This window comes from Hylobates moloch, unplaced genomic scaffold (assembly GCF_009828535.3).
Source record: "Hylobates moloch isolate HMO894 unplaced genomic scaffold, HMol_V3 SCAFFOLD_10, whole genome shotgun sequence".
Classification (NCBI taxonomy): domain Eukaryota; kingdom Metazoa; phylum Chordata; class Mammalia; order Primates; family Hylobatidae; genus Hylobates; species Hylobates moloch.
In genome coordinates, this window is record NW_026652285.1 from 60,072,556 (window position 1) to 60,099,530 (window position 26,975).

At 37.4% G+C, this 26,975-nt stretch overlaps 1 protein-coding gene across 1 annotated transcript in view; it reads left to right on the forward strand.

Annotated features, from left to right (window-relative positions):
* LOC116475209 (cell division cycle protein 20 homolog) overlaps nt 1-26,316 on the forward strand; it is a 69,643-nt gene extending 43,327 nt beyond the window's left edge. Inside the window, 2 exon segments of the mRNA XM_032761236.2 lie at nt 24,669-25,173; nt 25,176-26,316. Coding sequence (XP_032617127.1) covers nt 24,750-25,173; nt 25,176-26,251 — 1,500 coding nt within the window. The 5' untranslated portion in view covers nt 24,669-24,749 and the 3' untranslated portion in view covers nt 26,252-26,316.
* Nucleotides 26,317-26,975: the final 659 nt, after the last annotated feature.

Genomic DNA, 26,975 nt, shown 5'->3' on the forward strand with positions numbered 1-26,975 from the left:
ATTTCTTTTCAATTTTTTATATATTAGAATTTTAGATACACATTATTAATTTTTTATAGTATATGTCTTCTATTTTAAGACTTATTGTTGATATTTGCATTATGCTTAATATTCACATTAACAATAATTATTTAGACTTATTTGTAGTTTTCTGATTTCATCGTTCATCTTTGATGAAAATATTATGCCTTCCTCATTCTTGAATATGCTATAGTATTTCTTTGAACAATTTTTTTTGTTTCTTTTGTTGTTTTGTTTTGTTTCTTTGAGACAGAGTCTCACTCTGTTACCCAGGCTGGAGTGCAATGGCACAATCTTGGCTCACTGAAACTTCTGCCTTCCCGGTTCAACTGATTCTCCTGCCTCAGTCTCCCAAGTAGTTGGTATTATAGGCACGCACCACCATAACCGGCTAATTTTTATTTTTAGTAGAGACGGGCTTTCGCTATGTTGGCCAGGCTGGTCTCAAACTCCTGGCCTCAAGAGATCAACTCACGTTGGCCTCCCAAAGTGCTGAGTTTAGATTACTGGTGTAAGTCACCACGCTTGGCCCTTTAAGCAATGTTTGAAAGAAGAGTATATGTGTGAAACTCTACTTGAAGACTTTAATTTCTGAGGATGACTTTCATTTGCTTTCACTTGACTGTTTCATTAGATGTAAAACTCTTAGGACACCCAGAAAGATGGAGTGGCTGTACTTTTCCCTATTCTTCATGTCAGAAAACCAAAATCAAACAAACAAAAACCTAAAATATGAAGAGACAGAATAAGTTAATAAAGTATTTTTAAAAATAAAAATTATGCAAAAATCTATGATAGACAAAATATAAAAATTTGAAATAGAGTTTGACAAGGCAAGATTAGGGTGGGGTGAGTCATACAAGTGCAACATCAGATCTCCCCAATTTAAAATTTTAGTATTTCGTCCAGCATGAATTAGAATTCATTACATGTCATTTAATTCTTATTTTTAAAAATTACAGTAAATATTGTTTCTCCTGATTACTGAATTTTTGGGTGTTCATTAAAATTTTGCACCTCAGGGCCTCATTCACCTTACTTTAGTCCTGCTTAGGGCACATTTTTTATCCTCAAAACTCCCTAGGTTTTGCTCTGATATAGTGGCTGTCAAATTTGGCTTCACACTAGAATTTAAATGTTATCCGATAAATTTAATATCCACACTCTTTCCTCAGACAAGTTAAGCCAGGCTCACCATTAGTGAAGCAAGATGTTAAAAATCTTTCTAGGAGATTCTAATTTGCAGTTGGGGTTGTAAACTACAACCTTATTTTTTTATTCCTATAGAGTTCAGTGATAAGGAATATTGATCATCTAGTCAGAATGCATCAGTTCAGCTCTTCGCTTTGTGTCCTTGAGTAAGTTATTTAGCATTTCTGATACTTAAATTCCCATCTCATGGCATTGTCCTGAAGATTCAAGGAAAAAGCACATGCAAACCCTAAGCACTGTGCCTGGATCTTAGCAACCACAAATGCTGGTCATTAAGATATTGCTGGTCCTGGCCCGGTGCCGTGGCTCAAGCCTGTAATCCCAGCACTTTGGGAGGCTGAGGCGGGCAGATCATTTGAGGTCAAGAGTTCAAGATCAGCCTGACCAACATAGTGAAACCCCGTCTCTACTAAAAATACAAAATAATTAGCTGGGCGTGGTGGCACATGCCTTTAGTCCCAGCTACTCGGGAAGCTAAAGCAGGAGAATTGCTTGAACCCAGCAGACAGAGGTTGCAGTGAGGTGAGATCGCGCCACTGCACTCCAGCCTGGGAGACAGAACGAGACTCCATTCAAAAAAAAAAAAAGAAGGATATTCAGGTGCTGAAGATGGAAACAAGAAAAAGCAGTAGCTACGATTTAGTATTGTAGAGGAGAATCTTTTGCCATTATGAAATCTTTTGCTATATCCTCTCAAAAATATGTTTCCAAAGGATTTGTCTCCATGTCTGTCTTTGTTTATTTATTTTGCCTCATATTCAGTGAGCCTATTTGCTTTAACAACACAAATGCTTTAGTTCAAATTTGTCCAACCTGCAGCCCACAAGACAGCTTCGAACGCAGCCCAACACAAATGATTTTTTGGCATTTTTTTTTTTTTTTTTTTAGTTCGTCAGCTATCATTAGTATTAGTGTATTTTATGTATGGCCCAAGATAATTCTTCTTCCAGTATGGTCCAGGGAAGCCAAAAGATTGGACACCCCTGCTTTAGTTCAATACACTTTTTTTTCTATTTTATCTTTGATTACTTTCTCACTCTCTGTTTTGTTTTCTCATTTTGGTAATATCTATAGCTCTCTTTCTCACTAAATCTATAATCTTTTTTCTTCTAATTTCTTGAAGAAGTTTTTAATTTTGTGTTTTTGATGTAAAAATACATATGCACAGTTTTACAAGTCAAAAGCTAAAAGCGTTTGAAAAAAATGGCAGTATCTCATATATTACTTGTATTTATTCTCTTCAGAAGTCACTTTATTATCTTTTCTTCTGGCATTACCTTTTTAAATAGCATGTTTTAAAATAGAAATTTTCATGGTTTTTATTTATTTTTTGAATATGTAACACATTAACTTTGTTCAAAAGTTAAATAAATACAAATTTCTAGATTCTTCATATTAACCTTAGTAAGAATTTCCTGAATATGACACCAAAAGCACAGGCAACAAAAGCAAAAATAAATAAATGGGACTACATCAACCTAAAAAGCTGCTGCACAGCAAAGGAAACAATTAACAGAATGAAGAGGAAACCTGTGGAATGGGAGAAAATATTTGCAAATCATACATCTGATTAAAACTTAATATCTAAAATATATGAGTTAGTTCTACAACTCAATAGCAGAAAAACGATCTGACTTTTAAAATGGGAAGAAGACCTGAATAGACACTTTGTAAAAAAACATAAATAATCGTAAACAAATATATAAAAAGTACTCAGTATCATTAATTATGAGGGAAATGCAAATTAAAACCACAATGAAGTAATACCTCACATCTTTTAGGATAGCTATGATCAAAAAAATAGGGAAAAGGAAACTCTTGTAAACCTTTTTCTGGAACTATAAACTGGTATAGCCACAGTGGAAAACAGTATAGCAGTTCCTCAAAAACTTAAAAAAAGAACTACCAGATGATCCAGCAATCCCTCTTCTTGGTATATACCCTGCAAAACTGAAACCAAATTCTCCAAGAGCTGTCTGCACACTCGCATTCATTATGGTATTACTTACAATAGCAAAGACACAGAGACAACTTAAATGTCCATGAACAGATAAACGGACAAAGAAAATGTGATACATACATCCAATGGAATATTATTCAGCCTTAAAAAGGGGGGTGGCTTAATGCTTAAAAAAGAAGGAAATCCTGTCATTTGCCACATGGATGAAGCTGAGAGACATTATGTCAAACAAAATAAGCCAGACACAGAAGAACAAATATTCTATGATCCCACTAATATCAGTAATTTAAAATAGCAAACTTATAGCAGAGATCAGGCATATAAGATTCTTTTACACAGGTTTCTTTTTTAGGTGGAAGTTTCTCTCCCATTCCACTCCCATCTGCCCATTACCACTGTTACTACCAACAATATTTAATTACCTTTATTGTATTTTGTGTACCTTCCACAGTTTTTTTTCATGCAAGTAAAAGCAAATATAACATGTATTTTTCTTTTTCTGAAAGTTAACTTGGGCATCACTGTTTCTTTTTGCTGCAATATGTTCTCAGCCTCTCCCTACCATTACCAGGGTTTCAAATTACACAATTATATTCTTATCTCAAGTTGCATTTCCCTCTCGTCTGATTGCTTATTTAATAGTTTTCTAAATCCTATCAAGAATATTAATTCCAGACTTTCTTAAGTTTATTTCCAGACATACTTCACATAATAATTCTGTTTCTTGAGAGGATATTGTTTCTGATTCCTTAAAACCTTTAGAAGACATTTTTAATTCCTGTGCCTGGCACTTTGTGTCCATTTGCTCATTCCTGCAGAAAGAAAATTTTGTATTTTACCTTTTTGGAAAACTAAGAAATATTTTTAAGGCATTGAGTGGTGTAGGTAAAGAGAGAAGGGAAAAGATTAGATTTTCTGTAATTTTATTTCACTAACACAAAATTTCAGAAAATGAAAAGAAATAAGGAAGGAGTCAGAGCTAGAGGCAGTGTCACCTGGGTTTCAAAGAGTTCTTTTTTCCTGTTTGTCACTGGTTTCTCAGCTGGTTCTGAGACTCCCACCTCCCCTTGGCATAACTGCCTCTTCAAATTCCCTGGTTATTGCCTGATCCTACTTTCAAACACAGGATAAGTGGGAGTGAGTGTGTTCATGGGGTCCTTACTCCAAGTGACCTTCAGTGCCTGCTAGGATCAAACTTTTCCTACAAATGCTGTGTTATGGACTGACCTTAGCTCTGGCACTTAGAAGTTGGTGAGATTCTGCTGAGAAAATGGCACCTTCTCATGCAGTGAATTGTGATTGGCAGACTTTTTCCTCAATCTGCCCTGTTTCCCAGACATCTCACAGAAATTCCTCAAAACTTTTAGCATACGTATGACATTCTTAAATAGTCCCTTGCACAGGTATTTCTTCTTTGTTTTTGTATTGTTGTGACAGTTCAAAGGGGATCCGAAAGTGAAGGATAGATGCGTGCTTAAGATTTTTAGTATACGTATGACATTCTTAAATAGTCCCTTGCACAGGTATTTCTTCTTTGTTTTTTTTTTGGTGTGGCAGTTCAAAGGGGATCTGAAAGTGAAGGATAGATGTGTGCTTTCCACACTTGTCATTTAGAACCCATAGTGACTTTCTTAGTTTTCCTCTATCTAGATGTGTATTATTTAGTCACAAGTATATAAACTGAACATTTAAGCTTCTGTGTTGACATCATGGAAGGCAGCTTTGATCTCCCACAGAAAGTTCCTGAAAGCCCCTGATAGCCACACTGCTGGTGAAGCATGAGGATGGGCTTAATGTTACATATAACTTTTGACTCCATTAGGCATATTCATAGATGGGGAAGTTTAATTTCTTTCTCACATGCTCCTTAAGAACTTTTGTTATTATCCATTAATTTTTCCCCTCCTCCCTCTGTATAAATAATTTCACATTTCTTCCTGAGGCTTCTCTAAGGACTCTCACTTCATCATCACTTCCCAGTTTATCACATCTCTCACTTAATTCGCAAACATTTTTATTCATTCATTTATTCATTCCCTGAGTGTTTACTGAGTACAGGGAATAGCATTAGGAGTGAAAAATGAGCCAATTTTCCATATCCTCAGGGATCCCACAGGTTTAATCTAAGATATTAGGAAGATGTTGCAGCTGGAGAATCTTATAGAAATAAAAGGAGGGGAAGACAAGGAGGATGATAGCGTGCACGTCTCTAGCATCTGTACTTTATCTGTGTGATCTTGTTTTACACTGATGACATGGTGATGATAGCAATAGTTATTTTTAAATGTTTGTTATTTAACACAGGTTTTGTGCTAAATTTAATATCCATTAACTTACATCATTTCATGATTCCCTTATGAAATATTCATTGTCATATTCCAATTTTACAGGTGAAGGAAATGAAGTAGAAGGATGTTACATACCTTGTTCAAGGTGACATAGCCGAGTGTGCTTGGACTGTGGTTCAAGCCATGCAGCCTAACTCTAGAGCCCATGCTTTGCTACCTGACTCTCCAGACGTAGGAGGCAAATACCATAATCAGCTCCTTGTTTAGAGGTGTAGGAATTGAGGCCCAGAAAAAATAAGTAACTTGTCCAAAATATGTAGTGAAATTGGTACTTGAACTTTTGTCTGTCTTTCAACTACATTACCACCTCTAAGTGCTCAAATTCAGATCATTTTAGATTTGAGGACTAGAAATAGCCTTGGAGATTATGTTGTTAAATAATTCCTCATTTTACAGATAATCTGTAATCACTAAAATCGTTTACCTAAAGCCATCAGGAGCAGGTTCTATACAGCAAAGCAACTTAACATACAAAGGAAAATTATTGTTTGAAATATTATTTCTTTTTTTTTTTTTTTTTGAGATGGAGGTTCGCTTTGTCACCCAGGCTAGAGTACAGTGACACGATCTCAGCTCACTGCAAACTCCGCCTCCCAGGTTCAAGCGATACTTCTGCCTCAGCCTCTCAAGTAGCTGGGATTACAGATGCCCGCCACCATGCCCAGCTAATTTTTTATTTTTGGTAGAGACGGACTTTCACCTTGTTGGCCAGGCTGGCCTCGAACTCCTGACCTCAGGTGATCCACCTGCCTCAGCCTCCTAAAGGGCTGCGATTACAGGCATGAGTCATCACACCCAGCTGAAATATTGCTTCTATTTAATATTTAAGAAAACAAGATGAGGAATCCAATTCTTGATGGCAACACGCTCTTGCTAGTAACTTAAATTCCTCATTGTTTCTCTGCAACAAGAGGAAAACTTGGGAAAGGATTCTGTAGGCACTGAGACCATCATAAGGAATTGCAGGACCCAGAGATTTCCATGAAAGTGAAATTGCTCATAGGAAATCAAAGCAAATTATCTTAAGAGTGGCATCCAGTGGACCGTCCTCTGAAAAGTGACCCACAATTCTGCATGACTCTTTCCAGGACACTGAATTGGAGCCAGCTGATGTAAGGAGCTTACCTTGGTTGTCACCTTCTGGTCTCTGTTTGAGGACCAACTGCATGTGATTAAGGGTAACAGATACAGAGTTTGTGTTAAGCCCAGGATGTAATTTGTTGAATAAATAGCAATTGACTTGAAAATTGGATGGATAGGGATTGCGTTTCTTTACTCTCTCTTTTCTTTCTCCCTCTCAATATAGCTAGATTAAATCATCTTTAGTCAAATCAGTGCTTGCTGTTGTTAAGAATTATATTCTTGAGGTATAGTACTTCAGGGATGCTAATTCGGATTTGAGCAGGATGAAATTTCTACCCAGGCATGTGCATCATATAATTGAGATGGCAAAAACTGGTTCCAAATGAGGGTGTGTTTGCATTCCTAGGCATTTTCCTATAGGGGCCAAAAAGATGCAAAATCTTCTTTTCTAAAGCTTTTGGTGGTTCTCAAGCTTGTCTGCACAATGGAATCACCTGGAGAATTTGGAAAACCAAAAATACTGATGCCACTGATCCTACCCACCAGATTCTATTTTAATTGGTATGGAGTATGGCCTGAGCATTGATATTTTTTAAAGCTTCTGAGGCGATCCTAATGTGCAGCAAAGCACCGTCAAGCCCCCTCTCTCTGAGGAGGCACCAGCTGCAAGCATGCTTTACACCAATATGTTTGCTGAATATAAACATCCCAGTGCAAACTCTTGCACCCAAGAACTCTGGGCTGCTTGTGGACAGTCTTTGGCAAAGTCTGAATTTATAAACTGATAATACATATAATTCCATAGGCTCCATATGGTTCGTGTTATCCTGAGGGGAACTATACACATTTGCCTTGCTCAGGATGGAAAGATAAATAACAGATGTGGATAACTTTTATCATACTTGTGCTGAACAATAATAAAAAAATTAGAAATGAAGGGAGCAGAGAGAGAAGTAAAACTCATGAAAACAAAGCTCAAATCAATTATTCTACGTTATATCTTTGCATTTTTAAGAATCCAAATACACAGTAGTACTCCAGAAAAAAGCCTGTCATACAGTTCTCCATTTCTAAGGGAGACTATCTCTAGAGTGACGAGACATAATATTAAAATTGTATGTTAATAAAGTTAATCAATTTGTTATTAGTGATAAAAAGTAAAATCTACGTATAGCTTACTGTGTACCAGACACTATTCTAAGCACTATACAAGTATTAACTTATTTAACCCTTATTATAATCCTGAGACAAATATTATTATTATCCTTATTTTACAGATGAAGAAACTGAGACCCCAAGAATTTAAGTAATTTGTTCAAGGCAACACATTGCTATGTGGTAGAACTACAAACTGAGCCCAAATAATCCAGCTTCAGATACTATGCAAAGGTATCCTAGGTGTGGGGGTGATAACCTGGTGACAATCCCTTCTCGGAAGGAAGACAGGTCCCATCTACAGAGGTGAAGCAAAGAGTGTGGAACTAAAAAACTCAGTGGAAGAATGGCTATTAAGATTTAGGATAACTGGGAAATAATAAAGCAATAATAATAATACTAGGTATTGACGTGTGCTACATGCCAGGCCTTGGGTGACATTTGGATTGATTCCCATTTTCTTTACTTTTCAGCAATGGGGTCTTTCATTTTTCAAGCTCTGCCTGAGAAGTCAACATGGTGGCATTTGGCTAGGTTCTTTTAGGCAACGGAAAAAATAAAACCCATTTATCTAGCTTGTATGTTTTTAAGTTTTTACTATGGAATACAGCATGCATAAATAGTGAATGCACATGAATGTGTGTAATGTGTGTATATACTCTTTAAATAATAATTATTGGACACCCATAAATTCATTACTAATATGTTGGATCAGGGGTTGGCAGATTTATGGGCCTCAGGCCACATCCAGCCCACAGCCTGTTTTTGTAAATAAAACTTTATTGGGACTCGGCCATGGCCATTTATTTACATATTATCTATCTTGCTTTCTTGTTACAACAGTAAAATTGAGTAGTTGCAACAGAGACATATGGCCCACAAAGCCAAAAACAGATACTGTCTGGCCCTTTATAGCAAGCATTTGCAGACTTCTGCCCTAGATATCTCTTCTTGATCCCATTCCCTCTTCCATCGCCAGGGGCACCCACTCCCCTATACTCTGTACCAATCTTTCTTTTTAAGAAAATTAATTGTTTAGTTTCACATATTTGACTCTAATACAAATAAAATTATGGGCAATTTGTTCTTTATGTTTTTGAGATTCATCAATTTGATGTATATGGCTGAAGTTCGTTGGCTTTTATTGCTGTTTGATAGTCTATTACATGAGACTATCTCTGTTCATTCAGTCTATTGTTCGATGGTTATTTTTGCTGGTTCTAGTTTTCTGCTATTTTGAATAAAGCTATAGAAACATTCTTAGTATGACCTCTGATGAACATGTACACGATATTTGCTGATATACTTCCTGGAATTGCTGAGTGAAAGAGGATGTGCATATTTACATACCCAATGTGAATGCCCTATCTGAACTATTTTCCAAGTGGTTGAACCAAGTTATATTCTCACCTGCATTGTATGAGAGTTTCTCTAACTCTATAACCTCACCAACACTTACTGTCTAACTTTCTAAATGTTTGCCAATCTGGGATGTGAGAAATGCTATCTCATTAGATTTTAGTGTTTGTTTCCCTTAGGAATATAATCTGCCACTTTCTGTTTATGAGCCACTCAAGTTTCTTTTTCTGTGAAATAGCTGTTTATGTCCTCTCCTGTTTCTCTGTTTTTGCCTATTATTAATTTATGTAAACTTCTTTTACATTCTGGATATAAGATTGTTGCCAATAATTTGTGTGATGTATGTCCTTTTCCAGTTTTGACTTCTCTTGTCATTTTCTTGTGGTCACGTTTTGATTGACAGACTTTAAAAAATATATGTAGTCTATAAACTAAAGAGCTTCTGCACAGCCAGAGAAACTATCATCGGAGTGAACAGGCAACCTACAGAATGGGAGAAAATTTTTGCAATCTATCCACCTGACAAAGGGCTAATATCCAGAATCTACAAAGAACTTAAACAAATTTACAAGAAAAAAAACAAGCAACCCCATTAAAAATTGGGTGAAGGATATAAACAGACACCTCTCAAAAGAAGAAATTTATGCAGCCAACAGACATACGAAAAAAAGCTCATCATCACTGGTCATTAGAGAAATGCAAATCAAAACCACAATGAGATACCATCTCCCACCAGTTAGAATTGTAATCATTAAAACGTCAGGAAACAACAGATGCTGGAGAGGATGTGGAGAAATAGGAACACTTTTACATTGTTGGTGAGAGTGTAAATTAGTTCAACCATTGTGGAAGACAGAGTGGCGATTCCTCAAGGATTGAGAACTAGAAATACCATTTGACCCAGCAATCCCATTACTGGGTACATACCCAAAGGATTATAAATCATTCTACTATAAAGACACATGCACACATATGTTTATTGTGGCACTGTTCACAATAGCAAAGACTTAGAACCAACCCAAATGTCCATCAATGATGGACTGGATAAAGAAAATGTGGCACATATACACCATGGAATATTATGCAGCCATAAAAAAGGATGAGTTCATGTCCTTTGCAGGGACATGGATGAAGCTGGAAAACATCATTCTTAGCAAACTAACATAAGAACAGAAAACCAAACACCGCATGTTCTCACTCATAAGTGGGAGTTGAACAAAGAGAGCAGAACGTTACACGCCAGGGTCTGTAGGGGTGTGGTGCGTTACAGGAGGAATAGCATTAGAAGAAATACCTAATGTAAATCACGGGTTGATGGGTGCAGCAAACCACCATGGCACGTGTATACCCATGTAGCATATGTACCCCAGAACTTAAAGTATAAAATATATATATGTAATCTAATATATCAATTTCTGTCTGATGTCTATAAAGTTTGCATTTTAAGTAATCATTTTCTATCCCAAAGTTATGATGATATTCTCCTTATATTGTCTTCTAAAATTATCAAAGTTTTGCCTTTCAAAATTAGGTTGTAATATACCTGGAATTGAGTTTTGTGCATATTCTGAAGGACAGTCTGACTTAACTTTTCTCCATAAAAATTGAACCAATTGTTTTAACATGATTTCTTGAAAAGCCTATTCTCTCTTTCATTGAACTATAATGCATATATATTTTCATATAATGAAAATTATATGCATTTGATTGATATGCATTTTTTCTCTAATGATACTCAACTGTCTTAATTATATAATTTTGTAGTAATTCTTGGTATCTGATTAGGCAAATACCCACTCCCCACCCTGTTTCTTTTGTTTTTAAATCCAGGGGTGTTTTGGATATTCTTGTTCATTTGTGCTTCCACCTATATTTTCAGTTAACTTGTCATGCATGAAAAAAAAAGGCAAAATTTTTTATCCTTCTATCAATTTGGGCAAGTTTGCAGTTTTTTCCTGTATTATAACTTCCAATCTACGAATATGATCTATTTTTTCACCAATTTATGGCTTCTTCCAATAACATTTTATAATTGTCTTTTTAGAGGCCTTGTGCATCTTTTGTTTAGATTCATATCTAGGTATTTAATATTTTTGATGCTGTTATAAATGGTATTTTTAAAAATATATACATTTTTAACTATGTCACATAGAAAATTTTAATGGATTTTTAAAACGTAGATTTGTATTCAGTAAACCTGTTAAAATCTCTTAGAATTTCTAAGAGTTTATTTACTCAATTCGATTTTCCTTTTTTTTTTTTTCTGGAGATGGAGTTTCACTCTTTTTGCCCAGGCTGGAGTGTAGTGGCGTGATCTCATCTCACTGCAACCTCCGGCTCCCAGGTTTAAGCAATTCTCCTGTCTCAGCCTCCTGAGTAGCTGGGATTACAGGCGCCCACCACCATGCCCAGCTAATTTTTGGTATTTTTAGTAGAGACAGGGTTTCACCATGTTGGCCAGTCTGGTCTCGAACTCCTGACCTCAGGTGATCCGACTGCCTTGGCCTCCCAAAGTGCTGGCATTACAGGCGTGAGCCACCGCGCCTGGCCTATTCTATTGGATTTTCTATGCAATTGTATTATAACTCATTGTAAAGATGATTTTATTTCTTTTCCACAACCTTTACAGGTTTAATTTTTTTTCTATGCCTTGCTGCACTCTTTATGACTTCCAGTGTTTGCACTACTCTGGCCTTTGGTCTTTGCTCTTGCATCAGCCTTTCATAATTGGGTATGTTTGTTGTAAGTTTTCTGGAGATAGTCTTTATGAGGTTAAGAAATTTGCTTTTATTTCTAGTTTATTAAGAGATTTTATTATAAATCAATGTTAAATTTTATCAAATTTTCTCCATTGCATTTCTATTGAGATGATCACATGATTATTAAAATTTAGTATAAATATTTATTTTGATATTTAAAAGTCAGGTTTATTAAGGCATAATTTATATATAATAAAATTTACCCTATTAGAGTATATAGTCCGGTAAGTTTTGGTAAATGTATGCGAATAACACAATAAACAGGTTTAGAACTTTTCCATCACCACAAAAAGTTTCTCAGGCCCCTTTGCAGTTAATACTCGCTTTCTCTCCAGCCCCAGTAAACCATGGATCTGCTTTTTGTTACTGTAGTTTTTCCTTTACTTTGATTTTTTTGAGTGTTAAGCCAACCTTACATTTCTGAGTTAACTTGGTCATGATATCTTCTATAAAGATTAATGAATTTAGTATGATTGGCTGATGCCTTTGCTTTCCTGTACTGTCCTTGCCTGGTTGGTACAAGGATTATATAATACTTATAAAGTGAGTTGAAGACAGTTTCCTCTTTTCACCAGCTGGAATAATTTATGTATTATTGAAATTAATTGTTCCTTAAATACTTGGCAGAATTCACTATAAAGGCACTTAATTCTAGACCTTTTGGAGGAAGATAAAATACTGATTTTTTTAAATCATTATTTTATTTTTGTAATACAGCTTATTTTTTCCAGAAACTTCTACTTTTCATTTACATCTTCAAGTCACATTAAAGTTGTATTAATAACCCCTTATTATTTAAATCTCAGCAGAATGTGAAGTTATGTTCCCCCTTTCTATCCATTTTTTTCCCAGATATTTTTCTGTTATCTGTTTTAAATTTAATTCCATTGTGGTCAGAGATAATACTTTGTATGACTTGCATTATTTTATGTATATTGAGACTTGTTATAAGGCACAGGGTATGGTCTATCTTGGTAATCATTCCTGGCACACTTAAAAATAATGTGTTTTCTGCTATTGTTGAGTGGAATGTTCTGTAACAGTCAATTAGGTCAAGTTAGTTGACAGTGTTGTTCAAGTCTTTTCTATTATTACTGATTTTCTTTTTTTTTTTTTTTGAAGAAAGAAATTATTTATTTATTTTTTTGCACACAAAACAATAAACATTTTCTAAAAGTACATACAAACAAAAAGATGCATATCAAACATATTAGGAAGGTTGCACATGGGAAGATGGGGAATAGAAATGGGGGGTGGGAATTAAAGAAAATAAATGAGAGAGGGACTTTGTATGGATCGATGATACTAACTCAATCCTCTATTTGACAAAGAAGAAGGAGAAGGAAGAGGAAGAAAAAGAAAGTGGGATAAAGGATCAGAAAGGGAGGAAAATAGAAAAAATTAGAGTATGATTCCAGGGTAGACCTGTTTTGTTGTCGCTTGGTTGGTTGGTTGGTTTGTCAGTTGTATTTTTCATATGTTTTGCCATGTTGGCCAGGCTTCTACTCACTCTATCAATTAGTGAAAGGTGTCAATATTTCCAGTTATAATCATGGATTTGTCTATTTTTACTTTCAGTTAGAAATTTCTAGCTGAAATTATCTATTTCTACTTTCAGTTAGTGTTAGCTTGCTATATCTTTTTTCCATCCTTCTTCTTTTAACCAATGTATCTTTATATTGACATTACACATATGATTTATATTATGTTACTATATCTTTTTTATCCAATCTGATGATCTTTGCTTTTTAATTAATGTATTTAGATCATTTACATTTACTATGATTATTAATATGTATTAAGTTCAAATCTACCACTTTGGTATTGAATATCTAATTGTCCCATTTGTTCTTTGTTTCAAAAAAACTCTTTTTTTGCCTTCTTTTGTATTGAGTATTTTAATATTCTATTTCATCTTTGTTTATTAGCTATAACTTTATTTTGCTAATTTAGTGGTTGCTTTAGGGTTTATAGTAAACATCTTCAACTTCTCACATTTTATGTTCTAGTCATATTATATTATTTTACACATAGTATAAAAACTTTATTGTAGTATACTTTCATTTTCCTCCAGTAATTGTGCTATTCTTCTCATCCATTTTGCTTCTACGTGTTATAAACTCCACATGATTTTGTAATATTCTTGTTTAAACAGTATTTTATTTAGACTTAATAATAAATAATAAAAATATACACTAACCACATAGTTATAATTTCTAGTGTTGTTCATTTCTTTGTGTAGATCCATATTTCCACCTGATATCGTTTTCCTTCTGCCTGAAGGTGCTGGTGATGAATGTTTTCAGCTTTGGTATACTTAAAAAACTTTTTTATTTTTGAAAATATTTTTTGTTAGGTATGAAATTCTATGTTGACTTTTTTTTCTTTCAGTACTTTAAGAATGTTACTCCATTATCTTCTTGCTGGCATGATTTCCAGAGGAAGAAAAATCTTTAAGATTTTCGCTTTTTACAGACTTTGAATAATTTTACTACATTATACTTTGGTGTGGTTTTCTTCATGTTCCTTCTGCTTAAAGTTCATTGAGATTCCTCAGTCTGTGAATTTATAGCTTTTTATCTACCTGAAAAAGGTTTAGCTATTATTTCTTTTAAAAGTCATTGTCTCATCTTTCCCCTCTTTGGAAACTTCAATTACAGGTATATTAGGTCATTTGATGTTGTCCCACACATGAATGATGCTCTGTTGTTTTTGTTATTTTCTCTTGTTTTGAGTCATTTTTTCTTCTACGTTTTACTTCAGATAGTTTATCTTGCGATGTCTTTAACTCACCAACCTTTCCTTTTGCAATGTTTAATATTTTGATTGTTTGATTTTTTTCCTTCTCGCTATGGTTCATATTTTCCGCTTCTTTAAATGCCTGATAATTTTTTATTGGATGCTAGACATTGAGGATTTTATCTTGTTGAGCTCTGGATACTTTTTGCTTTCTTTTGAGTATCTTGAGCTTTTTTTCTGGGATACGATTGTGTTATTTGGAGACAGTTTGATCCTTTTAGATCTGGATTTTAAGATTTGTTAAAAAGGACCAGAACAGTGTTCAGTCTAGTGCTAATTATTCAAACTACTGAGATAAATCCCTTCTAAACACTACCCAATGCTAGGTGAATTACACTATTTTTTTAGTTTAATGGTGAGTACAGGCACCATTACCTGCCTTATGTGAGTTCCAGACACTGCTCCTTCCAAGTCTTTAGGGAAGTTCTTTCCCCAACTTTGGGTAGTTTCTTCACAAACATGCTCTGATTACTGCTCTGTTGAATAAATAAAGGAAAATCTCTACAGATCTCTTGAGTTCTCTCTGTGTGCAGCTGCCCTCTCTGGTATGCTTCCCAGTAAACTCCAGCCACTTTCATCTATTCAGATTTTTAGCTTTGACTCCTCAACTTGGTGACTCTACTATGATCTCCAACCCCAGGCCATGGCCTGGAATCTCTTGTAAGGCAGAACTGTGAAACAACCCTGCCTTACCTGATTTATTTTCTTTTCTCTCATAGATCACTGTGTTTCATTGCTGATGTCCAATGTATTGAAAACCATTATTTCACATATTTTTTTCTGTTTTGTTTGTTTCAGGTTGATTCTGAGATCTTGTTCCTGATCTTCCATTTTTGCAAAGACTGAAGGTTCAATCTATTTTTTAGACCATTATTTTTGATCTGTCATACCTGAGGTTTGTTAATTTTATTTTCCTTTTCCAATAACTGACATTTAGTATTCTCAAGTCTCTTTATGGCACACTTGCTTACTCATAAATGTGTTATTTGTACATTCATTTTCTTTGTTATTAATTTTTACTCAAATTCATTATTTCCTTCTTTCTACTTGTTGCAGTAGCTTCACATACAACATAAAACATAAACTGGAGAGACTCCCGCCCAATAAATAAATGTAACAAAAATTTCATGTACCCCATACATTTGCACAAATAAAACACCCCCAAAACCCTCCCCAAATCCAATTTAATTCTATGATTTCAAAGTATTGCCCACATCACAAAGACTTTCTTGATCACCCTACCTTCTGATAGTCTAGTTATCCATCTTCCAAATTCCTGGAGCAATGGTTCAGAAAGAACACATTAACCCCTGAACAGAATGTTTACTCAGCAGACAGTGGTATCTCAGTTCAGGTAACTAAAATAACTCTTGTCTGACATACAGCATAAGGATGTTCTTCTACAGGCCTGAGGGAATTTCTTGCAGAGCAATAAAGTACACTGGGATATTGCTAACCAAACATTATCACCACTGCAGAAACCAGGAAACGTGGAAACTTCACATATTGACTGATTTAAGTCCCAAAAGGCTTACTAAGAATGAAGTACTCACTTGACAAGGGACTGTGAGGTGGCAAGGTGTTCATAGGTGTTTATGTTGGGATTGAGTCGTGTTTCATCACAGGAGAAGAATCTAGGGCTTGACCAAGCTTAGAATCAAGATTGGGTGCTGGTGCATTTGTACAGAAAACATAATGAACCCTACACCTTACTGTGTCCTATGCCAGTAAAGGCACACAGATGACCATTGTTCTAGAAATTTGAAAGATAAAGAACTAGACTATGAGAAGGCAGGGTGATCAAGAAAGTCTTCACAATGTGAGTGGAAATATCTTGAAATTATCAAACTAGTTGGAACCTTTGGGTTGTTTTGTTTTGTTTGTTAATTTGTTAATTTGTTAGGGGTACATGAAAAGTTTTGTTACATGTATATAAGGCATAGTGATCAAGTCAGGGTGTTTAGGATGTCTACCACCCAAGTACAATACATTTTTGTTAAGTATAGTCACCCTATTCTGCTATTAAACATTGAATTTATTTCTTCTATCTTATTCTATGTTTGTACCTTTTAATCCACTTCTTTTCATCTTACCCCTGTCCCCACTCACTCTTTCCAGTCCCTGTTGTCTATCTTTCCACGCTCTACCTCCATGTTGGATGGAAACTTTGTTAACTGAATATTTGAGTTTCCTTAGAAATACTTAAGAAAATAGTCCATATCACACTGTTGTGAGCATTTATGATTTTTTTTCTCAGATGAAAAACCCAGATGATCTGGGTTCTTTCCCATCAATCTCTAATAGATAACATTCCTAGGCCCTCTGGAACTAGCACTGCTCCCTAACACAAAGATTGAGTCTCTCATGTTTGTATTCTCAGAGCCTAACCTACTGCCTTGCAGAAAGACTGCAAATATCATCCTTTTTCTACACAGATTAAAGATTTGGGGCTTGATTTCTTGGTCAGAGAGAGCTATTGAAGGTTCGTGAGCAGGCAAAGGCCACATAACTCTGTGTCATTGGCTCAAGCTGACCAAGTCATACATCATGTGACCTGCACCCAACTATAGGGAGCTGCTGCATTTGTTTCATTCCTTCTTCATGGCAAAAGTCCTAGGTAGAGCCCAACATGCTGCCATGGGCTGTGGGAGGGACTGTGATGAATATGGCTAACTTCAAGGAATTCAGGAGTTAGTGGAGGAGCTTTACAAGTCAAAACATGCAATAATGACTTATTTTCATTGAATTTACCTGAATGCTCTGTTAAGTTATGGAGACCTATCTCCTGTGATTCATTAGATAGAAGCACTAAGGATAATAAGACTCTCAAAATACTGTTCTCATTGATATCGAATCTGTCTTGATGAACTGCAGCAATTGAGAAAGATCCCTTTGCCCAGCCTTTACCAATCTCCCTGTCCTTGAATTAGCAGGACTTGAATCACAGCAGAACTGGAAATAAAGTCAATACTATACATATAAAAGAAAGTGTTAGTCAATTACTTTCTGTATGATATTCTAGTAATTTAATTGTACTTTCAGGTTAGAAAAGTAAGATAAAACAATTCTAAGGAAATCATAATTATGTTGTCTAAGTTGTGTACTGTATGTCCAAGTATTTATTACACTGTGTATATGATGATAGATAACATTTTTAGAATGCTTTCTCTGTACCAAGGATTGTGCAATATGTTTAGTGTATACTGTTATCCTTCAGTATCCATGGGCGATTGGTTCCAGGACCACTTCCTCACTCCCCCACCCTCCACACACCTCCAAGTTACCAAAATCTGCTGAAGCTCCAGTCCCTGATCTAAAATGAATAAATTTGGGTATAACCTATGCATATCCTCCTGTATGTTTTAAATAATTTCTAGATTACTTATAATACCCAATACAATGTAAATGCAATATAATTAATTGCTATACTATATTGGTATTTTATTTATATTATTTCCTCTTGTTGTACTGTTATTTTTTTCCAAATATTTTCCATCCCCAGACAGTTTAATTCTTGGATGCAGAACCCACAGATATGTTGGGCTGACCTTATCGTCCCACTAAAGACTTGTAACAATCCCAAGAGGTAGGCCTAGTCATGATCTTTATTTTATAGAGAAGAAAATGAAAGCTTAAAGTAACTACAGGATCAGGCAGTGTGAACAGGGTAGAGCCAGGATTCAAATGAGGGAAGTCATGCTCTACCACTGCAGGCTGCACTGGGCTGGTTGTGCAGCTGCCACATATGAACCTCAGATATAGCTACTGTCTGCCAGAAATCCCACCAGTGTTTCCAGCCATATTATTTGAAGGTAAGGTAGAGCATCTCTGTAGTAGCGTTGCTGAAAGAAAAAATACTGACATTAATAGAAAGACAACAATTTTTCTTATCACATATAGCTATAAGCACTGTGGAAAATTATGTCTATTCTGTCAGTAAGTAGATAGAAACCTGACCAATAATGGCATATATGCCTATATCTCCATAAACTAAGTATTGCTTAACATCTCCTAAATTTATCACAATGCTTCAACAATTTAAAAGAGATACCATTTTAAAGATAGCATTAAAAAACCCCATCAAAAAGTGGGCAAAGGACATGAACAGACATTTCTCAAAAGAAGACATTTATGCAGCCAAAAAACACATGAAGAAATGCTCATCATCACTGGCCATCAGAGAAATGCAAATCAAAACCACAGTGAGATACCATCTCACACCAGTTAGAATGGCCATCATTAAAAAATCAGGAAACAACAGGTGCTGGAGAGGATGTGGAGAAATAGGAACACTTTTACACTGTTGGTGGGACTGTAAACTAGTTCAACCATTGTGGAAGTCAGTGTGGCGATTCCTCAGGGATCTAGAACTAGAAATACCATTTGACCCAGCCATCCCATTACTGGGTATATACCCAAAGGACTATAAATCATGCTGCTATAAAGACACATGCACATGTATGTTTATTGCGGCACTATTCACAATAGCAAAGAGTTGGAACCAACCCAAATGTCCAACAACGATAGACTGGATTAAGAAGATGTGGCACATATACACCATGGAATACTATGCAGCCATAAAAAATGATGAGTTCGTGTCCTTTGTAGGGACATGGATGAAACTGGAAAACATCATTCTCAGTAAACTATCGCAAGGACAAAAAACCAAACACCGCATGTTCTCACTCATAGGTGGGAATTGAACAATGAGAACTCATGGACACAGGAAGGGGAACATCACACTCCGGGGACTGTTGTGGGGTGGGGGGAGGGGGAGGGACAGTATTAGGAGATATACCTAATGCTAAATGACAAGTTAATGGGTACAGGAAATCAACATGGCACATGGATACATATGTAACAAACCTGCACATTGTGCACATGTATCCTAAAACCTAAATTATAATAAAAAAATTAAAAAAATTTAAAAAAAGAAAAATATTATAATAAAAAAAGAAATATATTCAGAAAGTATGATGTATGCTATAAAAATAATAAAAGTTAATAATTCATCCTTTTAAAAAAAAACCAACAATTTCTCACTCCCTATATATGTACATTTGCATATATACACACATAGAAATACATATATACATGTACACACATACCACATACATATATATTTATACACATATGTGTGTGTGTGTGTGGTATTTTTCAATTCACACCTGGAAAGTGAAAGTAGTGCTCCCATTTAGCTATTCCATGTCTGTGAGCAGTATGTTCCTGATGGAAGAGAGTTTCAGTTTAGAAGGGGACTCCTCCATGAACCTTCCTTCCCCAACTCCCAGAACAAAATGCATCCCCTCTCTGTACAGATTGCTTTTATCTCTAAAATAGATCTATGTCCTTTCATGCTGTCTTGTATGAGAGTACACTGTACATGCATCCCTCTCCCTTTCTCGAGTTAAATAAGGTCCAGGAAACTTTGTCTGGAATTCCCAAGGCTGCTTGAGGATGGGAGCTTCTCAGTAGACATGTCAATACGTGTCTGAATATTTCTTTCTAAGTGAACTCTCTTCTGGTAAATGAGAATGAATTTTGGCCCAGTATTGATTTCCCTTTTAGATGACATATTTCTTTTGTTAACACATTTCCATCTTTGGAGAATGAGAGATAAGTGTGAAAATGGGTACATTTACTGTCTCTATTTACTGAAAATTTTAATTTATTTTCAGGCAAGTAGGTTCAGTATATGACTTTTCCTGGGGGTGAGAGGCTAAAGGAGTGGGAGGGATGGCATTTTCGGTTGACAGAAATAGAGGTCAATCAGTCTGGTGCCCACATGCTTTGTGAATGCTGGCAGCCAGCCGGAGTTCAGGTCTCAATTAAGCAGATTAGGCCAAAGAAAGCACAAATGCAAACCCAGGCAAATTACCCCAAATTGCAGCTATTCCAGCGTTCCTATACACTGGATTTCTGAATATAAACTGACCCCCAAGATATTAAGAAAGAGACTGAGGAGAGCAAACCCTCTGGCCAGCTCCAAATCCATCTGCTTGAATTACAGAGATGCAGGCCCCCGTCTGAGGCTTTCCCCTTCATACCAAGCAGGAGGGTATTTGGGGCTGTGTGCGTGTTTGTGTGCATGTGAACTCATAGACGAGGGCATATGTGTACACTGCACACTCAGCATGTCAAAGGCAGCACTTGTTCTGCAGGCCTCATAAGAATAACCACATCACACAATGGTTTCTTTCTAAATTAACAGAAGAGGAGAGTTGGCTGATAAGGCACTTGTAGGATATACTAGGCCAAATTCAATCAGCGGCTCCTGAATGTAGACAAGTGGCCTTCTGTGCTAGCGAGCTTGGGAGAAGATACCATCTCTCCTGTCCACAGGCCCCATAATTGCATCTCATTCCTGACTCCTGCAAAATAATGACACTCTCCCCCCATGGTTTGCAGAACACATGGGGAGGAAATAGTAGATCTGAGCTAACTGGCCCAGAAATTCTAACCAGATGATGGAAAAATGTTTTGTCAAAATAAGAGTTCTTTGAATTTTTAAGAGCTTTGCATAATCTAATAAACAGCCTTTTCAAGAAAGTATCCAAAATGAGGCCAACAAGACTATCCACCATTATTTCAATATCATCTTGCCAATTCTTTCATTTTGACGGATACGGACAGGAATCCCAAATAAAACATTCCTTCTTAGTCCTCCCCTGCTTCTTTTTTGGCAAGAGTGTAAAAGACTTTTCCCCCTTAAGCAAAGCAGTAAATGACACAATGAAAGAAAAAAAAAATGCCTCGCAGAACTGCATTGTATTTTCCACTTTATTAAATAAGTAAAAAAAAAAAAAAAAAAAACTGGAAAAAATGTAATTTTGAAAAGTCTGTTAAGCTCCCGTTTGTTTGTGGAGGTGTTGGCTAGTTGTCTAGATCCTTGAGTAACTGACCTTTTTAGTTTGTTTTTATGTCGTTTGTTTTCAGCTTTTGTCCACAACAGGCAGTCACTTCAGACCAGGAAGTCTCTAAAAGCACCGAGACTCTTCAGAGGTTAATGCTTTCGGCCAAGATCATGGATGAGGAGGACACAGGGCTTTACCTTCAGCACTTCTCTTGGTACCTCACTATCAACAGGATGATGGCCCATAGGAGCAAAGGCACCAGTTTTCATGCACTGCCCAGTTTACCCATTTTGGCAAATCCTTCCTCTTGGCCTCCTGACTATGACACCACCCAGATGTCCATATTTTCTGCCAGGAAAAGCCTGCTGGGGCAAAGCTTCTTACTTCATATTTATCTTCTCTCCATTTCAGAAAATGTCCCGTCTTACATTGCAACTTGTTGAAAGCAGGAAAGTGATTTTATAGTAAGACTAATTTACATTAAAGTGAAAATGACATATTATTTTGAGGGGTACAACTTCAGGTAATTTGTTTATATTTTAATAATATATTGAGAGTCTCGGTGGCTCAGGCCTGTTGTCCTGGCACATAAGGAGGCAAAGCTAGGTGTTCGAGACCAGCCTGGATAATATAGGAAGCCCTCATCTATATAACAACAACAACAAAGAATATGATAGAGACATTCATTTCATTGAGCATTACATTTTTTGAGCATTATATATTCTGTGTCCTGTGTCTCCATCGAAATTTTAGATTCAAAATATATTATTACATAATGTTAACCCCAAAAGAAAAATATTTATTGGTAATAATCTAAGGACTATGATATATAAAGAAGACCTCTCCAAATGCTCAAATCATATCATACTGGGAATTGATTATTCAAATAGCTCTCTCTGTATACCTATATCTAAACCAGGACCAAAGACTGAACAGGCTCTGAAGATATCTTTGTTTTTGTTTTTGTTTTAGAAACAGGGTCTCTCTTTGTTGCCCAGACTAGTCTCGAACTCCTGGGCTCAAATGATCCTCCCCACTCAGGCTCCCAAAGTGCTGGGATTACAGGTGTGAGCCACTGCGCCCGGACTGAAGGTATCTTTGTAGGGTGCTTCTTTTGCATGGGAGATGGAACATACAGACCCAATACAGATGGGATTGTTCTATTGAGTAAAACGAACAAGTGCATAATTAATTCTCATGTAAGCCATTCTCTGTTTGGTCAAAAGTTTGCCAAAAGTTTCTACCATTTGATCCTCTATCTCTGAAGTGAATACAGAAGTGGTACAATAAGGCAGCTATTAGCAGAGGAAGAGGCCTTCATGGGACTCTTGTAGCTCATGTGGATACGGAACTGCAGAAGAGAGAGGCTGAGGTTGACGTAAAATAAGACCCTGAAACCCAAAGGCAATGAACGAGATAGCATTGGTTAGAGTTCAAAACCTCAGAGATCCATATGGCTTTCTTGGTGGAAAATTCATTTATCTTGACCTAAGGCAGAAAGTGAGAAGGAGGCAGTAGCCACCAAGACAGAAGAAAACTTAAACATCTGAAGAGGGAAATTCAATAGGCTCCAGGTGCCTTCTCTGTAAACATTTCAGAAAAACTCCCAGAAGTTTGATAGAGCTCATGCGTGTCAATGAAACTGTAAAACCCAGTCAAGTTGCCATCCTGGTTGAACTCTAATAGGGAAGAAAGAGAAAGGATTAGAGCCAGAGAGAAGGAAGGCTGCTTCCAAAAATAAATTTCAGGAATATCCTAGGGTAAAAGGATGGACATCTCCTCTGGGGACTGAAGATGGGGAGCAAATAGCACAGAGAAGAAAGGTTTATAAGGTTTAGGAGCAGAAAAATTTGATTTGGATTTCTTGTTCCTGTTTCAAAGAGCCACTTCTGATGCTGTCTGTTGCTTTTGTGCAAACTCGCTTTTCCTGCAAAGCCACTGAGGCATCTTCACATGCCATGATGTCTGTACTCTTTAACTCCCGAGATAATTATTCTCAAAGGAAGAAGTCGCCAATGGAAATCCCTGTAGCTCTATTGGATAGCAAATAAATTGCATTTATTCCTTCTGGAAGAATTGTTTTAAAGCAGAATTACGTAAAGGGACTCTATAAAGAACAAATATAGGTTAAAACTTGAATTTTTCTGAATATTCTAGAAAGATGATGGGCTGTCAGTATGCTGCAAATGTCCCGTCTCTTCCTAGGACCTATGAAATCTCTCTCTCTCTCTCAAGCCATCTGGTGTTTGCATTATACTTTCATGTGCTTTTTCACTCACAACATCAGGTCTTCACCCGCACTCTTTCATGCCAGAAATTTCATCCCAGTGATGTTTGGCCCACCCCTTCCTCTCTTTCCTTCACATATTTCTTGAAGTATCAAGATGTTCCTGAATATGAAAAGCCTTTTTCTTCCTGTCCTTTTTCTTATACAGAGCCTCTAAGTATGAAATCAACCATCATACATAAACAGTGTACATATTTTATTTGTTTGTTCATTCATGGGTATTAGTTGCTGTTTGTGTGAATGGTTTAGATGTTCTCTGTAGAATTATTCTCTTCTATTTTGTTAACAACGCCCACTTTCAATTGTAATATATTGCAAGGTAGAAAATATATTCTTTAACCAGGATTTTTAAAAAATAGGTATATAGGAATGCTCCCTGAGAGACAGAGAGAAAATACTGGTGCTCATGCATTTATGTATATATACAAAAATGTACTCATATACACACATAGAAATGTACATGAATGAATAAACATATATATACATGTATATCTGAATATACACGTGTCTATCATAATATCATCCGTTGTTTTATATTTTTGTGTATATTTCAAAACATATTCAAGATTTTTATACCGTGGTACCTAAATATAATTTATTTATGTTCAAAACAGTGTCTACACCATCATGAATAAGCTGTGGCTGAAAACCGTTTGATAATGAAGCAATAGAGCTGACAACGATATTCAGTCATTGCCTGTTTTTTGTTTTGTTTTGTTTTGTTTTGTTTTGTTTTGTTTTGTTTTGTTTTGTTTTTTGTTTTGTTTTGTTTTGTTTTGTTTTGTTTTGTTTTGTTTTGTTCTGTTTGATGCTTTTAAAACTGCTATCTAGGGTCGGAATTGCAACTTGCTCCGGAGGGCACGGGCTCCGTAGGCACCAATTGCAAGGACCCCTCCCCCTGCGGGTGTTCCCATGGCACAATTCGCTTTCGAGAGTGACCTGCACTCGCTTCTTCAGCTGGATGCACCCATCCCCAGTGCACCCCCTACGCGCTGGCAGCGCAAAGCCAAGGAAGCCGCAGGCCCGGCCCCCTCACCCATGCGGGCCGCCAACCGATCCCACAGCGCCGGCAGGACTCCGGGCCGAACTCCTGGCAAATCCAGTTCCAAGGTTCAGACCACTCCTAGCAAACCTGGCGGTGACCGCTATATCCCCCATCGCAGTGCTGCCCAGATGGAGGTGGCCAGCTTCCTCCTGAGCAAGGAGAACCAGCCTGAAAACAGCCAGAAGCCCACCAAGAAGGAACATCAGAAAGCCTGGGCTTTGAATCTGAACGGTTTTAATGTAGAGGAAGCCAAGATCCTTCGGCTCATTTGTGGAAAACCACAAAATGCGCCAGAGGTTACCAGAACAGACTGAAAGTACTCTACAGCCAAAAGGCCACTCCTGGCTCCAGCCGGAAGACCTGCCGTTACGTTCCTTCCCTGCCAGACCATATCGTGGATGCCCCTGAAATCCGAAATGACTACTACCTGAACCTTGTGGACTGGAGCTCTGGGAATGTACTGGCCATGGCACTGGACAACAGTGTGTACCTGTGGAGTGCAAGCTCTGGTGACATCCTGCAGCTTTTGCAAATGGAGCAGGCTGGGGAATATGTATCCTCTGTGGCCTGGATCAAAGAGGGCAACTACTTGGCTGTGGGCATCAGCAGTGCTGAGGTGCAGCTATGGGATGTGCAGCAGCAGAAATGGCTTCGAAATATGACCAGTCACTCTGCCCGAGTGGGCTCCCTAAGCTGGAACAGCTGTATCCTGTCCAGTGGTTCACATTCTGGCCACATCCACCACCATGATGTTCGGGTAGCAGAACATCATGTGGCCACACTGAGTGGCCACAGCCAGGAAGTGTGTGGGCTGCGCTGGGCCCCAGATGGATGACATTTGGCCAGTGGTGGCAATCATAACTTGGTCAATGTGTGGCCTAGTGCTCTTGGAGAGGGTGGCTGGGTTCCTCTGCAGACATTCACCCAGCATCAAGGGGCTGTCAAGGCCATAGCATGGTGTCCCTGGCAGTCCAATGTCCTGGCAACAGGAGGGTGCAGCAGTCATCGACACATTCGCATCTGGAACGTGTGCTTTGGTGCTCGTCTGAGTGCCATGGATGCCCTTTCCCAGGTGTGCTCCATCCTCTGGTCTCCCCACTACAAGGAGCTCATCTCAGGCCATGGCTTTGCACAGAACCAGCTGGTTATTTGGAAGTACCCAACTACAGCCAAGGTGGCTGAATTCAAAGGTCACACATCCCAGGTCCTGAGTCTGACCATGAGCCCAGATGGGGCCACAGTGGCATCCGCAGCAGCAGATGAGACCCTGAGGCTATGGCACTGTTTTGAGTTGGACCCTGCGTGGCGGCGGGAGCAGGAGAAGGCCAGTGCAGCCAAAAGCAGCCTCATCCACCAAGGCATCCGCTGAAGACCAACCCATCACCTCAGTTGTTTTTTATTTTTCTAATAAAGTCATGTCTCTCTTCAAAAAAAAAAAAACTGCTGTCTAATTATAGAATTATATTCAATCCTGTTTTAATAAATAAGAGACAATTTACAATAACTCACCTGCAGCAATGTGCTTTGAATAATTTCAGAGCAGATGGAGGACAGAAGAGATTGGTTGACACCACAGTGTGATTAAAAAAATAGGAGTCAGTGGTATTTATGAGATGAATAAATAAAGCACGTGCCCACCCCCGTTAACCCACTGCATGGTCAAGTTCTCAGGGAAGTGATGAGGCAACCTCTCCAATATTCCCATTATAGAGCTCCACTAACATTCTGCTTGGTGATGGCAAGGTTGCATTTAGATTGGTCTATAGTTGATATTGAGCCCAAAACCAGGGTTGAAGTTGCTCCAGGGAGAGGCTGGATTGAGGCACAATGTAAGGCTAATGTCAACCTCCTCCTGACTTGACCACCCGAGCAGAAGGGCCTTGACACAAACCCAGTGTATCTCCTGAGTGGGCAAATACAAGGAGCAATCCAGGCTGTAGTTGCATGGCCTGAGCAGCAATGCGAGGAGGACCTTCCTTTTGCCTTCGAGCCTCCTCTTCCAGAGAAACTTCTACCAGTGACCTGGCAGTGAGACTTGTGTTTCACATAGTGGTGAATGTTTTAGACCTCCAGACTCTTGTTCTACTGAAGAC